General features: G+C 42.6%; 1 protein-coding gene across 1 annotated transcript; it reads right to left on the bottom strand.

Annotated features, from left to right (window-relative positions):
• Positions 1-5,042: 5,042 nt before the first annotated feature.
• LOC306776111 (sodium-dependent phosphate transport protein 2B-like) lies at positions 5,043-11,507 on the bottom strand (the record flags this gene model as incomplete). Its single annotated transcript, XM_079266702.1, has 12 exons — positions 5,043-5,573; positions 6,749-6,873; positions 6,962-7,078; positions 7,295-7,462; positions 8,869-8,980; positions 9,260-9,355; positions 9,451-9,646; positions 9,734-9,845; positions 10,680-10,823; positions 11,034-11,162; positions 11,249-11,380; positions 11,462-11,507. 12 exons carry the CDS (start codon positions 11,505-11,507, stop codon positions 5,043-5,045), a joined length of 1,908 nt encoding a protein of 635 aa, XP_079122828.1.
• Between the last annotated feature and the right edge of the window lie 5,210 nt (positions 11,508-16,717).

Here is a 16,717-nt window from a genome sequence, read left to right as displayed (position 1 = left end):
AGTGTTCAGTGTGTTTTGTGTCATCACGGCGCTGCACCAGCCTCCGCTCACTTCAAAGCTCTGCTTCGGTGTTTGACATCGTTCCACACTTCTACGTCATGATGCAACATCAGAACTGAACCCACAAGCAAACAGGAAGTGAGCATTGTACTAAAAGGATTCATTTCACGTGCCGTATCATTGGTCAATGGTATCATTGCTGCCAAGAAGAGCAGGGGGATAATAATTCAGCACAGCGGAGATGACGGGACTAAATGAAATGCAGTCGTGTTTAATTGAAAGACATGCTCTGCCAGCTACGACGTGTCAAAATGAAAAAGCGTAAAAACACCACGTCTGCTGCAAACAAAGCCTGCTGGTTTCACAGACTCTACTCTGCACTCAAACAACCTTACAGGTGTGAGCGTGTCCACCTCAGCCGCCGCGTGTCCTCACTTGACGGTTGGCTGCTGTGGACCTTCACCCGACGGCACCCAGTGTGACACACCAGCCGGCCTTCTGCTGTAAAACCAGCAGTGCTACACCTTAGTGATCCGATACAGACGGCCTCCCAACACACGGGTGGCGATGTGGCTGTACTTGTTTGTTGACATCTCTGACATGTTTTTAATGAGAGGAGTCAGAATTCTTATTGGTTCATGAGGTTTGGTGACTCAACTTGAGTCCATATCGTACCAAGTCCTAAACCTGCATTCTCTCCGGTGACCAGCAGGGGGTCCTTAGAGAGCGCTAGCGTTGATTTTTGTGGTATTTGTAGTTGACTGGATTTAATTCCTCAGTGCGCGCTCGATTGACCCAAATATCGAAGTTTGCAGCTGCAAAATGTGTGGCGAGGAACTACATAATATTGCAGCTTAAATTTCTCATCTCTGCCTCCGGGTGTCCACAAGGTGCAGCGCTATAGATGAACAGAAACTTCCTCAACCCGTCATCGGCTCCATTGTGGAAATAAAGTGACTCGGCCTTGAGGATCAACGGAGCTGCACTGAGTAATTTACTGCTTCAACTTACTACCTTTACCATAAACACTGATTGAACCATAAAAGGTGTTGAAAGTTGCCTTTAACAGCTGGTCATAAATCTGGTTGATTGTCGTCAGTATCATTGGGCAGCACTGTTAATAACTGGCTGAGTGTTCCCTCACTACTAAATTGTTCGTGAACACTGTGAAGTGAAGCCATAGTTTTAAAAACACGTAACTGCTGAGGAGCTGAGGTGCAGAGCGACTGAGCTTCTACAAATATGAGAAACAAGCAACAGTGCAAAGTCATCATTCTGATGAAACGATGAGAAGTTAGAGCTGTACACACGAAAAGTAACTTGACGAAAACAAAATTCACTTCACAGGTGTTATGGGAAAATATGTCAGTCTACTGCTTTAGGATTAAAGAATGTAAGTTTTAGAAGTGCAGGCACTAAACCTTGTTTATCTTGTTATCCGTTTGTTCCTGTGCATTGTTTCTGTCTTTAAAGACGGGGACACACGGGGTTAAGTGATTGCGGGATTTCCCTTGATGGGCATCAGCTGAAGGGCATGAGCCTCTGCAGGCATATATGATGTGTGATGATTCACAGGCTTATTCCGTCTCTGCAATAATGTGACTGAACTCTATGACCAGGTCACAGTGACATCAAAGGACGCACCTGACTGGGTGTATCCATGGTTTATTGTGGGGCAAACTGATAACAAAGGGATTTGTAAACTAGGCATTCTGGCTGAGTATAAATGTCCGTGCATTTAACTGTCGTCAGAGCACCTCTAACAGATGACGTGATGTATCTGTGAGACTGTGTTCTCTTTGCTTGCAAGCAAATAAATTGACTTTTACAACTTTGATCGTTCATCCAGACTCTGTTTCATTTGACATTGATTTGATAACACTTTGACACTCTTCTCCCGACTATTCATAGAAATATTCCACAACACAGGTGACAAGTCCAAAGTATCAGGTAAAGGTTTCCAAAAATAAACACCAGACAGAGTCAAATCCTAGGTCCAGAAATAAGGTTAAAAACACTCATGAAACTAATGCTGGAGTGAAAACTGAAGACAAAAGAAGCCCGAAGACTAAATCGACAATGAAAGGAGAGATAACGAGGGACAGCTGACAGCAATCAGGGCGGGCCAGACGACCACACGTCTGAAATAAGAAGCGAGTTCTCCAGAATTAAACAGGAAGAAATAACGGCGAAAGTGAAGCATGACAACAAGAGAATAGGGGTTTGTTTTAGCACATCGTTTGGGTTTCACAGACCCCCGACTCTACACTGTGTTCAGCGCCAAACAGTCGGCAATCAGCGGGTGAACATAGCGGATCATTCAGCAGCGAAAGAGGCAGAGACTTCCCTCAGGAGTCGGTGGAGACCAAAAACAGAGCTAAAAGAGAGAGAGGGAGGGGGAGAGAGAGAGAGAGAGAGAGAGGGAGAGATTTAAACTCAAATGAATGCTAATGCTGCTCATCTCGTCTCTCCGATATTGACTCCATGACATCGTTAGCATATCATCTTGCTGCTGTCGCTTTTAAAATATGATCGACTATCTGCCTTTAGTACGTTCATTTCACTGTTAGACGCGCTCCTCCGCCTCCCGCCCGTTCTCCCCAGATTCATCAGATTCATCAGCTTCATCAGCTTCATCAGCTTCATAATTCCATCCGCCTCATTAGCCTCCATCACCAGTGTCTGGACTCAACGGGGGGGATTCATCTTGCTGCTGCTCAGACGCCCCTCGATTACAAATCTCCATAAAACTCCATCAAGACTCCATCGTCACACATCACCTGTTCATAATAAACAGTTATCTTTTCTTCTTCCAGCTGGTCTCTGCTGTTTTCTACAGTAAATCAACGGCCCTCTGAGTTGCCTTGTGCAGATTTAAATGAGTTGACAGACCTTGAATGCTGGGGATTCACTTGATTGCATGTTGGATCAAACAGCTCGTTGAACCTGAGAGAATTGTCAGAGTGATATCCGGTCTATCCAAAGACCAGGATTGTAACCAATTAGATGTAGAGATACGATGGAGACTGGGTCCGCCCACTTACTGTCAAAAAGAAAAACTGATCGCGAGCGAGCAGGAAAAAGAGTCGCGAGCGAGCAGGTTGAAGTTTCGCGAGTGACTTTTGCTCGCGGAGTGACATAAAAGCGCTCGTTAATGTGAAATAGGCGTGTGGATCTCATTTGCGCTCTCGGATTTTGACAGTGATTTGCCTTCATAGAAGGTTACTGTCGTAAACTGGTGCAACTTTTAATAATTCTGCACAGTATTTTCCACAATACTGTGACACATTTTCAATACAATTACGTAAAGCAGAGGTCTTCAACAGGGGGTCGGTGACCCCTAGGGGGTCCGCTGAGGTGCTGAAGGGGGGTCGTGACATTTTTGGTTGATTAGACAATTTTCCATTTTTTTAAAAATGTAACGCTGGTAAAACACGGCAGCTCCGATCCACAACAGCCAACGACTGCGGCCAGCATATTATTATGACAAGCGTTTGGACATTATGAGCGAAAACCGATCGTTTTGTAACTCCAATGTGTCCATTTTTGTAATAGTTTCAGTGTTGTATGAAAGATAACGGGTATGTTTATGCATGGCAGTGGCACTAATAGGCTATCACTCATTTACGTTTCCACATTTATGTTTAAAATGAAAACCGTCAATCTGAATAGCTTGTGTGCATGATTATCATGCAATTAACAGACAATGTTGATATTGGCGTTGGTATCAGCTGATATGTTTATAAATGTCACTGTACCTTACACATGTTTAAAATAAAAACATGCATACATGAACCTGTGTATTATTGGAATAGCTTAGTATTGAATGCACAATAACAAGGTAATTCATGGTACTAGGCCCAGTTTAATATAAAACACAATTTTATACAAGATCTATAGTCGGGGGTCCCTGCTCCATCGCTCTATCAGTTTGGGGGTCCTTCATGTAAAGTACTTGTTTATTATATTTTTGGCCAAAAAGCATCCAAATCTACGGTATATTCCTGTATTTTGAAAGAACAGTTCAATACTGTTAGAAATAAGTTGCATCTTTACAGAAATGTGTTCCAGTGAACTCATTCCTTTCCTCTGGAAAACCTTTTTTTTTATTCAGACATTTTTGACATACGTATTTAAATGACTCAGAAAATTATAAAAGCCTTAACTGATCCAACACAAAGTGACACGAGGTATTATTCTTGTTACTGGAAACAAAATGTCTATGTTTTTAACAACGAGTGACTTTTTAACTGCAATGATTACACATGTGTCTTGGTGTCCTCGTATTGTATTTTTATATGTTGTTGTTGTATTTGTGTTTTTTGATACTATATGGACTCATGAGTCTGAAATATAAGTTGAATATCTATATATTTTTAATTGCTTTCCAAATGGAAATATTGCTCCAATTACGCAGTAGATAGACTTTGCGTCATGTTTCAGTCTGAAGTCACGAACTCGCTGTTCAAAGGCAAATCAGATATGAAAGCAATCATCTCATTTTCTCCAGGAAGTCATTTTTTCTCAGCAGTTTCAGGGAACCTGAATCTTGCGTTGTATCATGTGAAACACGCACATAACCGGAAATATCTGAGCTGAATAGCAAATGAAATGATTAAAATGACATATTAGCAACTATAAATAACTTGACTTTGTGTTACCTATATAAAAGTGACAATATTGCATTTTAAAAATAGTAATTTCTTTATTTTACAAATATTATATAGTCTTAAATACTGAAGGACAACAAATATTTTCAACGCTACATTAAACATTGGAAATTTAAAATTTAAATATAACCGACGGCCTCTCGCACATACCATAAAAATATAAAAATAAGTCATAACTTTCTGAACCACCCATATTTAAGTCACAGCTACAAATCTGAGTCTGAACTACAAATTTAAAACATCATATAATAAACATCACATGCCCAGAAACAGCAGATTCAACACTTCATATTCTGCAGCATGAATCATCAACGTTAAAAATACATTCTTGCATTGAGTTTCGCCTGTAGATACAAATCGAACTCCACAATGTTAAAGTTGCGTTGCTTTAACAGCTGTGTGCTCATCTCTCGTCATGGCAGGATTATCGTACATCTCCAGACTCTTCCTGCTGTTCTTCCTCACCTTCTCATCCTCATATTTTTTGCAGCACTTGCAGCAGCAGCAGCAGTGTTTGCCGCAGAAGCCAAAGACGGAGGTCACCGCGGCGTCCCAGGGCCTCATAGAGTGCAGGGGCCGGGGCAAGAAGTCCCAGCTGCGGAGGCACCGGGGCAGGAAGCGGGGACAGCGAGACTGCATCACGTTGATGACGATCACAAAGATGACCAACGTAATGATGGGCACGCCGACGCCGGCCAGGACTTGCCAGCCGGCCAGCGACAGGCCGAATACACTCAGAGGTAAAACCAAGAAACACAGGATGAGGTAGAGGCCGGCAAACCAGCGGTATTCAGCCGTATGGTTCCCCAGCCCTCTGGCCAACCTGATGGGCAGCCGTGTGAAGGGGATCGGATACCACAGCAAGATACCCATGATGTTGAAGAAGAAATGGCAAAGTGCAATCTAGAAGAAAACACATATGACATTTAAACAAGGCTGTCAAATATTAATGAACAGAAAATGCTTTGAGTTAAAAGCAATGCAATTGGCAGACAATAATATTGGCATTGAGCGTTCCTGCAAAACCGCGGGATACGTTTCATATCAGCCTCGTCTCACGCTTTCAGAACATCACAATGCCGCTTGGTTGACGTTCTGAAGCGATTTGTTAAGTTTAGGCAACAAAACTAATTGGTTATGGTTTCAAAAACCATCACGTTTGAGTATAATTAATAACCTAACAACATGACGAGCATAAATAGATAATTAAATAGTCCTTGGTTGACTTGCTTACATAACATTACGTAACGCGCATTAAGTCGACGTTTGGTTTCACATTGGACACGAATGGCGGTCTCCTAAGTGAAAGTCATGTTTTTGTTGGCCCCGCCCTCCCGCCATTACCGGTCTTGTTATTATGCACTCGTTATTAGACAAAATTATTTTCAATAACGGTCGCTCATTGAACTACGCCCCTACGTCTGAGCGAATGCAAAAACGTCCATATTCAACGTATCTGTCGTTTGCAGATATGAACAACGCCAACATTTATTCCTGGCGACTGCGCTGGTTAAAAGCTAACATTAGCATGCTAACATGGTGACAATGACAATGCAAGCATGTTGATGTTTAGCACGTAGTCGAATGTTAACCATGTTGACTCCAGTGGTTTAGTGTGTTAGCATGTTAATTAGCAGTAAAAAGCACCGCTGAGGCTGATGGGAATGCCATTAGTTTTGATGATAATGATCTATGATACAACATTCTATTGTGTAACTTTGTAGCGAGTATAACAAGTTATATTTTCAATTCTTACTTATTTCCAAATATTTAAAGGCAACATGTTTTTGATTATTCTCCTGTCTGGCATGTAGCTGTTATTGTGAATATGTGGACCAACGTACCCTACAAGGGGATCAAAGCTATTAGAATTCATCATCTGGGGACCATGAACATCTGTATGTAGGTTCATGGCAATCCATCAAATAGTAGTTGAGATATTTTCACTAAAAACCCAAAATCTTGACGCTTGACGAAAAGTCAGGGAATCACCAAAATCTGTAGGATTCATCCTCTGGGGAGCATGAATGTTTTTAAGTAAAAACAGGCACACAAGGGAACTTTGCATTGTGTCTCACCTGCAGGGACTCTGAGAGCGTTTCTCCGGGGCTAGCCATAGCAGCTAGGATAGCCGTGGTTGTCGTACCAATGTTTGAGCCCAGCGTCAGAGGATAAGCTCTCTCGAGGCTAATGACACCAATACCTGGTGAAAGAAGATCGACGAGATATAAATCGTGGTGTATATCTAAAAAAAGACACGTTAATAACATGTCATGTAATCGATGACTTACCAACAAGAGGAGTTATAGCTGAGGTGAAGACGGAGCTGCTCTGAACGATGAAGGTCATCCCCGCTCCCACCAACATTGCGATGTAGCCAGTAGCCCAAGCGAAGGGGAAGGGGAAGTCTGTGGTCAAACACAAACACCGGAGGTGAGCAGTAAACCTGGTGGAGTGTTTCATCACCACAGGGTTTGTGCCTGAGCTTTGTCTGTCACACAGAAGGACCGCTGGACCTGTCGGCGAGGTCGTACCCGCGTCCTCATCGGGCATCACCACGGGAGGGCAGGTGTGCTGACTGTCAGGCTGGGGAGAGCGCGCCGGTCATGATTCATTTTTCTTACCTGTGTTGAGCACCTTCTTGATGATGACAGCCACCTGACCCTTCAGCATGGAGTTGAGCAGCTTGACGATGAGGATGAGGCAGGTGCAGAGGGTGAGCAGGGACAGAGCCAGGAGAATGAGGCCCACGGCCAGGTCCGGTAAGTTAACGTTGACGAAGAGGTGTTTGCCTGCAACGGACGGTCAAAGAGACGAACGGCGTTAAAGCGTCCACTCAAGGCTTGACTTATGCGACGGCTAAATATAGCGTCAAATGCATGACTCACTTAAGAGCGAGCCGTTCTTTGATGAATGGAGCTTTGGTTGTAAAAAAGACCCGTTTGTGATCTCAATGAGTGGTTACACTATTTATAAAACCAAACTCAAAGGCATTTATTTTAATTGTTTTGTCTTCGTATTACTGCTGAGTCTTGAAACTTGAAAGCATTTTTTGTTTCTTTATCTTTCTATCCTTAAAAATATATATTTTATCCCTTTTTCACGTAAGACTATTAATATCTAATAGCGGAGGTACATCTACATCAGCCATTTTTGGCTTCTAACCTCTCCTGGACAATGTTCAACTTGTCATTTTACATACGTGTCTATGAGCAAATAGACAATTAAAGAAAGCTATGTCCCGCCCCTCGAAAGCCGACTGGCCAATCATAGGGTAGCATCATCCAGCTTTGAAACTCCCACCGAGGAGACCGCTTCCGTAGTTCTTCAAACCCAAAAGAAAACCTCCTAAACCTAACTGAGTTGTGTCCTGTGAACACGCAAGTTTATTTTGAAAAGACTCTATGCATGTAACGAGCAAAAGTTGACACGTGTTGCTGAAAAAGGACGACAAATGAGGAGCAACTTTTCGTAAAAGCAGCTGTATGAGGATACGGTTGAGAAGTGGTACTTGTTACCCAGGGAAGGTGTAAGGAGATCTAAACGTCAACGTTTCTACCTAAAAACCTGTGGAGCTAACATTAGCAGAGTACGTTAGCACATCTTAAACTAGCGTTAGCACCTCTATGCTACGCTAGCAACTGAATGTATTTGAATGATTGTAACAGTGACTAAAGAGGAACAGTGTTGTTGCTTCATGTCATTGTCGTCTGTCTCCATCACCAGCTGATGTGCTGGTTCATTGTTACACGTTAGCTTCTATCTTTGTCTCTTTTCACCTGTTTTTTGCTGCTGAATCAGTTTGACTCCCTGAATATATCCTTAAACTCACATTGGAGCCCTTTCTGTCTGCGTTCTCTCTGAAATCACTTTTTGTTTTTTCACTATGAGTTAGTTAGTGACAGTGTGGGCTCCATGGTAACGTGGCTCAAGAGCTTCAGCGAGGCAGCATGAATAGACGTATTGAGCAGGTAGACGGGTCAAGGGAGGGTTTTAGCTGAGTCACTGTTACAACTCAAAGGTAGTCATTGTCCGAACATCAGAAGGTCCGGATGAAGGAGGTTGTTGTGTCTCACATGTCACTGAGCTGCAGTGGATCAGATGATCCTGACTGCTTTGTTCCTCTCTTTCTCTCTTTCTCTCTTTCTCTCTTTCTCTCTTTCTCTCTTTTCCTCCCGACTGATAGAGGCACGCTTACATTTCTCTTGGTAATTGGTCCAAGACGAGTTCCTCAGGATCCAGGTCAGGTTTCCTTCGTCCCAGCAGATGGCCCCGGCAGTGCAGTTGTCCACTGTTGCATTCCAGAAAGTCTGCAGGCAAAAAAAAAAAAAACTGCTTTAAATGCAGGATCAGCAATAATGAAGAAGTCAGTGATGATCTTTAAATTACCACACAACATTCCACCTTTGATAAAATAACACACCTTCAAAGCACGAGCTAACGATGCAATCACTGTGGTCACAATGCAAGAAGGACGACATCAATGATGAACAGGAAGAGGTAAGCATCGCTTCATCATGTGTGTTTACTGCTGCCGTGTTGTGTTCAGTGTGTGGCAAACTAACAATTTAGGCGTGTTGATTTCTCACCGTGTTGACCTCTGTCTTGCACCAGACTTTGATCAGACTCTTGTTTCTGGCTGCTGCGTCACCGGTGGCAATGGCAGTGATGACAGATTTATCCAGCTAAGAAAACACGTCAACACGTCAACGCGTCTTTTTTAAAGTTCTTCATGTTGATGTCTCATGTTTCCTGATGATTGCGGTGCCGCTGACTGTACCTGGATGATGGAGTCGGTGAGAGGGTCCGTGATGACGTTGAGCAGGTCGGGGGCGTCCTCTCCGCTCTGGATGTTGAAGGATTCGACAATGAGTTTGGTGAGTTTGTACAGAACGCCCGTGGCCACTTCCAGGGGCAGAAGAACCAGCACCGACAGCCAGTTGAAGAAGTCGTGCACCGTAGCGCCGGCGAAGGCCCTGGGAGTGAAGGGAACACGCTCTTCATTAGCGCAGTCGTTCGGGTTTATCTTCGGCCCATCTTCGTTATCACGTGCTCGCGTTTACCTGCGGAACTCATTTCGGTCTCCTGCCTGCATCATCGCCACAATCGTGTTGGTGATCGACGTTCCGATGTTGGCGCCCATGATGATCGGCACTGCAGACTGGACATCCAGCACTGAAGAGAAGGAGCGCCGTTATGTTAATGTGCTGGACACTATCGGTCCTCACAGGCATGGGAGCACAGTGAGACAAAGAGCCCACCACTGCTTCTACATAGGAGCAGGGTTTTGAGTCACGGTGTAATTGGTTTGGTCTTTTTGTAGTTATTTTTAGTCTGTGGTTGTTTTTCTCCCTTTTGTAATAGTCTTGCGTCTCTTTGTAGTTATGTGTCTCTTTATATTTATTTTGTGTCTCTTGTAGTTGTTATGTGTCTCTTGTAGTTGTTATGTGTCTCTTGTAGTTGCTATGTGTCTCTTGTAGTTGTTTTGTGTCTCTTGTAGTTGCTATGTGTCTCTTGTAGTTGTTATGTATCTATTTATATTTATTTTGTGTCTCTTGTAGTTGTTATGTATCTATTTATATTTATTTTGTGTCTCTTGTAGTTGCTATGTGTCTCTTGTAGTTGTTATGTGTCTCTTGTAGTTGTTTTGTGTCTCTTGTAGTTGTTATGTGTCTCTTGTAGTTGTTATGTGTCTCTTGTAGTTGTTATGTATCTATTTATATTTATTTTGTGTCTCTTGTAGTTGTTATGTGTCTCTTGTAGTTGTTATGCATCTATTTATATTTATTTTGTGTCTCTTGTAGTTGTTATGTGTCTCTTTATATTTATTGTGTGTTTATATTTTGTAGGTGAAGAACAGGTGGGGCCCCTGAGACTTAGGGCACCGGGGCCTGTCCCCGGTTAGCAAGTTCAGTAATCCATCCATGCATGCTTGTGTCTGCGTAGACATGTTGACAGAAATGTAAGTGTGTGTGTGTGTCTGTGTGTGTGTGTGTGTGTCCGACTTACATCCAGAGGACACCATGCTGACCACAATAGAGGAGGAGGTGCTGGAGCTCTGCACCATCACTGTGACTAACACCCCGATCACCAGCCCGGCCACAGGGTTGGATAATATCGCATTGTCCTGGAAGATGTCACCAGCAACTTTGCCTGTACACACACACACACACACACACACACACACACACACACACACACACACACACACACACAAAACCTCAGGTCAAAACACACTGCGCTGCATGCGCATTACATAAGCAGCGCTTTATTGGCCCTGGCATTATCAAGGAGATAAAGTGAATGTGCAGTGATGGGTGGTGATAAAGATCCAAGATATTAAATGTTATTCTGTGAATTTACCGCCGACTAGCTGGAAGGCTGAGCTGAGAACATCCAGCGAGCAGATAAACAGGTAGAGAAGTCCGAGCAGCATTACGGCCTTCAGAATACCAGTCAGCACCCTCATAATCTTCCCTTTTGTATCCAGGTCTGTAAGAAAACGTACAAAGTGCTGACTCAGAGTCAGGTTTTTGTAAAGGCGTTCACGCGGTGCGGAGGCCGGCGAGCTGCCTCACCTGACCACTTGACCCCGCTGTCTTTGAGCTCCGGGAGATCCCAGGGGTCTTCTGCATCTGGATCCTCGTTCACCAGGTCCACGGTGGAGTGAGCCGGCAGGATGGCGACATCTTTAACCGGAGCGCCGTCGTCTAGAGAGGGAGGGAGGGGTGTTAGGAAACAGCAGCACAGTTTGAGCACCTTTAGAAGTGTCCGAGAGGAAAGGGACGCACCGAGAGTCGGGGAGGAGTCGGTCCCCACCTGTGGTCTTGGAGCCATGACGGTCTGAGGAAGGAAAAGTCACATTTAATAAGTTATATGATTACATTACAGACATGTCATTACATTTTTACAAGCAGGTTTGTTAATGGAGCAGAAGATGATAAAGTGGAAATTTGTCCAAGCCAGCTTTTCAGAATAAAATGACTCTTTCAATGCAGTGATTTTAATCTATAAACAATCTGTATCACGGTGATTATGACGTAATGAAGTTATAGAAAGACAATAGCCTCAACTTGTCCACCTTTATGGTTGATCCAGTGGGACTGAATCTCAAAAATCACTCTTATAAAAATAAGAAATAACACTGAAAAAAGCACACACACACAGAACCGACAAGACTTTACCAGATAACTTCAACACAAATCTACAGAAGTTACACATCATCTCTGGCGCACATTGTCCCGCGCTACCTCCTCCTCCCCGGTAACCGTGAGTCCTCATGCGGCCCCGCGAACACATGCAGCGGTGATGGTGGACGAGAGTTACGCACCTGCAGCGGAGCGCCGTGAGCGGAGAGCGGGAGGCTTCACCTGGTTACCTGTTGCTCTCCTCCGGACGGAGCGCTGCTTTTATAGCGCGGCGCCGAGCACGAGCACACGCCCGCACACACACACACACATACACACACATACAGTGGCTGCTCGCGGTTCAAAGGTCCTGCACACACGTGCAGAGTGCAAGAGGCTGCGAGGTGTGTGATTAAGGTAATGTAACGGTTTTATTAATTATGATGATTAAAGGGCAGGAAATCTGACCCACAGCAGTTTCTTTTTGTATTTATTATGTTTTACAATAATAATATGTTGACTTTAGTGGCGTATCAGCTTCATAAATAAAATAAAGTATTCGCATAAACACCTGTTAACACCTGTCAGGTTTTAGGCTCAGCAGCAGGTCCAACCGAAGGCTCGGTCGTGGACCGACACCGGAATGGAACAGAGGAAGCTGCCCCCTGGTGGCTGTGAGTGCAACACTGCGCTGCAGATATTTATGTGTCATCTATGTTCACTTTGCTGTATTTTCGTCTCTTCATGTCATTTTTAAAGAACAGTTTTGAACTATTACTGAAGTCTGTTGTCTGTGGTTCGATGTGGTGAAACCGTTTCGCTGCCATCTGGACCCCGATTCTGAATCTCTGGAAGAATACTGATGAATCAATGAAGAATTTATTTTATTTGTTTAATCTCCATTTTTAAATAATGTTGATCCTATGGCTATTTTCCCTTGTTTTGAAAGATTTTGTGCAGTATATTATAATAATAATAATATATATACATTATTAGTATTATTATTAGCAGCAGCAGCAGTAGTCGTATTCATTCAATAATTATATATATATTTATATATATATAAATATATTAATTATTAAATAATTAATAAGTCTTTGCCTTAAATACTCAACTCATGACCATACAAAGACCATAAACTGTAACGAGGGCTCACAAATAGACATTATCACATTATTATTCATATTTTTCTTAGGTTCTGCATCATATCGACTCTTTGTGTTTGTAAAGTTGTCATGCACGCTGTCGTTAAATGTTGAATGTTAATTCTACACATTATAATATATATATATTTATATTGTCATATATTGACTCATATGTCACACCGGAGCAACAATTCAATTCAATTTATTTTGTATAGCCCAAAATCACAAATTACAAATTAGCCTCAGAGGGCTTTACAATATGTACACGTTTGACATCTTCTTGTCCCGGGACCCTCACATCAGAACAGGAAAAACTCCCCAAAAACCCTTTAACGGGAGGAAAGAGGAAGAAACCTGTGGGAGAGCAACAGAGGGATCCCTCTCCCAGGATGGACAGAAGTGCAATGATGTCATGTGTAGAACAGGATAGTGAATTACATCACATTCAATGTAATTACAACACATTCAATGTATGACACAATCACGACAGGAGGCAAGACCTGGTCCAGGTAAACCCGGATACACAGGAACCTGTGAGGCGAGAAAGCACAGAGACTCTGGTGAAGAAGCAGGTCAATAATGTGCATTCATGGTATCGGTAATATGAAATAGCAATGTGAGTAATAATAAAAGTGATATTAGCAGTTGGAGTCAGCAGGGCCATGGTAGGAGGAAGGACCAGGGTCCAGATGAAACCATGCTCCATGGAAACCTGTGAGGAGAGACAAGGACTCCGGGGAAGAAGTAAAGTTAGTCATGAGCATTAATGGGACATCAATGCAGACAGACGGAGGTGAAGAAGAGTAGGAGAGAGGTGCTCAGTGTAGGAAGTCCCCCTGTAGTTTTTGCCGATACCAGTTTGTCCATGGGCCGGTCCAAGGCAAGCCAGAGCCAGCCCTAACTATAAGCACTACCAAAGAGGAAAGTCTTAAGCTACTCTTACATGTGGTGAGTGTGTCGGCCCCCCGGACTGAAACGGGGAGCTGGTTCCACAGAAGAGGAGCTTGATAGCTGAAGGCTCTGGCTCAGTTATCAACAGCATTTCATTTCAGCACATATGTTGGTATTCATAACCATAACTACATAAACACAATGCATCATCACACAGGTCTGACAGTACAGGTGTCCACACAGGCACACGCTAGCAGCACGTGCACACACACATCGAGTGCTCGTGACTGAGTTTATAGCGAGAGATACGACTGTAACAACATATACATCTAAAGTCAACGGTATGAATACAAGTCAATGATTCATCTCTGTTTCAGTTCCACCCAAAGCCTCAATAAAACGCTGCATTTAAAGCTGCACCAACAAGAGTTCACTCAGTTCAACATGAAGATTCATATCAGTTCAACTTAAAGATTCATATCAGTTCAACTTAAAGATTCATATCAGTTCAACTTAAAGATTCATATCAGTTCAACTTAAAGATTCATATCAGTTCAACTTAAAGATTCATATCAGTTCAACTTAAAGATTCATATCAGTTCAACTTAAAGATTCATGTCAGTTCAACTTAAAGATTCATGTTTGCTTTAAGACGTTCTTCTAAATGTGGATGTTTCACAAAGAACGACTGCAATCACACACCGCTTCTTCTTCTTCTTCTTCTTCTTCTTCTTCTTCTTCTTCTCAAGCTGTAAAGAAAACAACAAACCTGTTATCTTAAAACAATTAGAGTGAAATTACTTTTTTAGAGATAACCTGATATCTGAACAGCAGCTCATAACCAGCATCATTATTATTATTATATTGTTTTACCACAGCCAATAAGTGCTCCGGCTCCATCGGGCACACAGTGTTCAGCCAAACAAACAATCACTGCAAACAAACGATAAACAAATGCAACATATTACATTTCATGATTGAGTCAGTGATTTCAAACATTCACAAAAGTCGTAGTTTGGTTCATGTGTTGATGAATAAATGTATATACATGTTGATACTTTGATCATTAATCATGTCTTCATTTTATGTTTATTTTTATTCACCAATCACCTTAATATTAATGAAGTCATATTAATTGTGCAAACATAAAATAATAAACCTCTGATTCTGATAACGTCCTCGTGAAGAATGTCCAAAATCTGAACCGTGATTTGAATGTAAATGAATTCACTTGGATTTGTTTTATTTTTATGATTATTTCACTTTAAAACACAATACGGTGAAAATGTTCCAAATAATTCTACTTCACTCGTAGACGAGCAGCACGCTGTGTATAAATACCATAAACAATACGCGATGAAGTATTGATTGTTATTCATCAAATCTTTCTATTCTGAATCTAACCTCATTCATCAACATTAATAATAACGATCACGTTCTTTGATGAGAGCAATACATCAACATGTAAATGTATTATTTCTTCATTCTTATTGCGTAACTGAGTCGTTATTACAGGCTGCTAATTATTCTGCAGATAGGAGATTATGGATTAAATACTGATTAATAATGATAAGTGAGCTTCTGTGCAGTTATGAGCGGTGATATTGTGAGTGATCGCCGTCGGATTGGTTCCAGCGCCGGCCGTGACCTCGACCTCCTCTCGGTGCCGTGACCTCGACCTCCTCTCGGTGCACAGGAACCTGAGACGAGTTGAAAGAAAGCCTCTCGAAGAGGCTCCGCGTTACGATTCACCGGGTTATTTATTGACTAAAGCCATTTGGTGTTTGTCCTCATGTGACATCAGAAGACCCACATATGCGACTAAAGATCAGCTCAGGTTTACCTTTGACCTTTGGAACGCTGCTGTCACTGTCCCTCCACCCACACACCATCTGAACACCTTCCTGTCATCGTGTATTAACTAAACCTTTACATGACGACAGTCATCTCTTTACTTTTCTTTTATCTTTCACATCTCTCTAATGTCCCCTGAGAGCTGCTTCCCTGTCCTCGTGTGCTCCTTAAGTTGTTGTTTTCCTTGTTGCTATGGTACCGGAGTCAATGATTGGCCCGCGAGGTCACCGGGTTGATGCCACCCGTCTGCCATGCTGGCACAGTCCACACAGGGTCAGGCTGCCTGTACGAGGGCTGAGGTCCATGGAAGCATAAAGACTTCCAGCTGTTAGAACTGGTGCAGTGATCCAGGTCACAGCCAGAGAGAACACGGGTCCGTCTCCAGGTCTGGTCCTTGGACTCTAAAGAGACTCTTTGAGACCCTGTGTGTTCAGGGAGACATCTGACACGTTGAAACAACAACCCGACACACAAACCTGTGCTTCATATTTGCAGGAATCAGTTCTTTTTAATGCTGGTGTTTTCTCAAACATAATATTTCTCTTAACCGTGAGCTCCAGTGCATCATGATCAAATAATGAACATTGTTCAGAATGAACCTGGATGGAGAGCAGAGAGACTCCTGCTGACCTGCTGAGACACGGAGGAAGAAATCATTTACAACCGAACGACTCAAACGTTTCACCAACGTATGAAGACATTAGAACAGCAGCACTCTGACCGTTAACATCTCACTTTAATGAACAAGACATCCTCCAGTCTGTATTTTAAGCAAACTGGTTATTGTGCTTTATGACACAATAACACACAAAATGAAATACAGAATATGTAACCTGTTCATGAAATGACTGTGATGACGTGAGACTGATATGAATGATTACGTTGCATTTGCATCTTTACTGTTACGTTTGCTTCACCGCCTTTCTTCTGGTTGATGTTCTGTTTCATCTACAAGTCACGTTTATTCATATAAAACATCAACAGTAACACATTATTAAAGCTCATGTAAATAGAGTGGAAGCATTTCAGG

The sequence above is a fragment of the Melanostigma gelatinosum genome (genome assembly GCF_949748355.1).
Source record: "Melanostigma gelatinosum genome assembly, chromosome: 4".
Lineage (NCBI taxonomy): Eukaryota > Metazoa > Chordata > Actinopteri > Perciformes > Zoarcidae > Melanostigma > Melanostigma gelatinosum.
The sequence above is the reverse complement of the archived record's forward strand: the minus strand, read 5'-3'. Positions and strand labels throughout refer to the sequence as shown.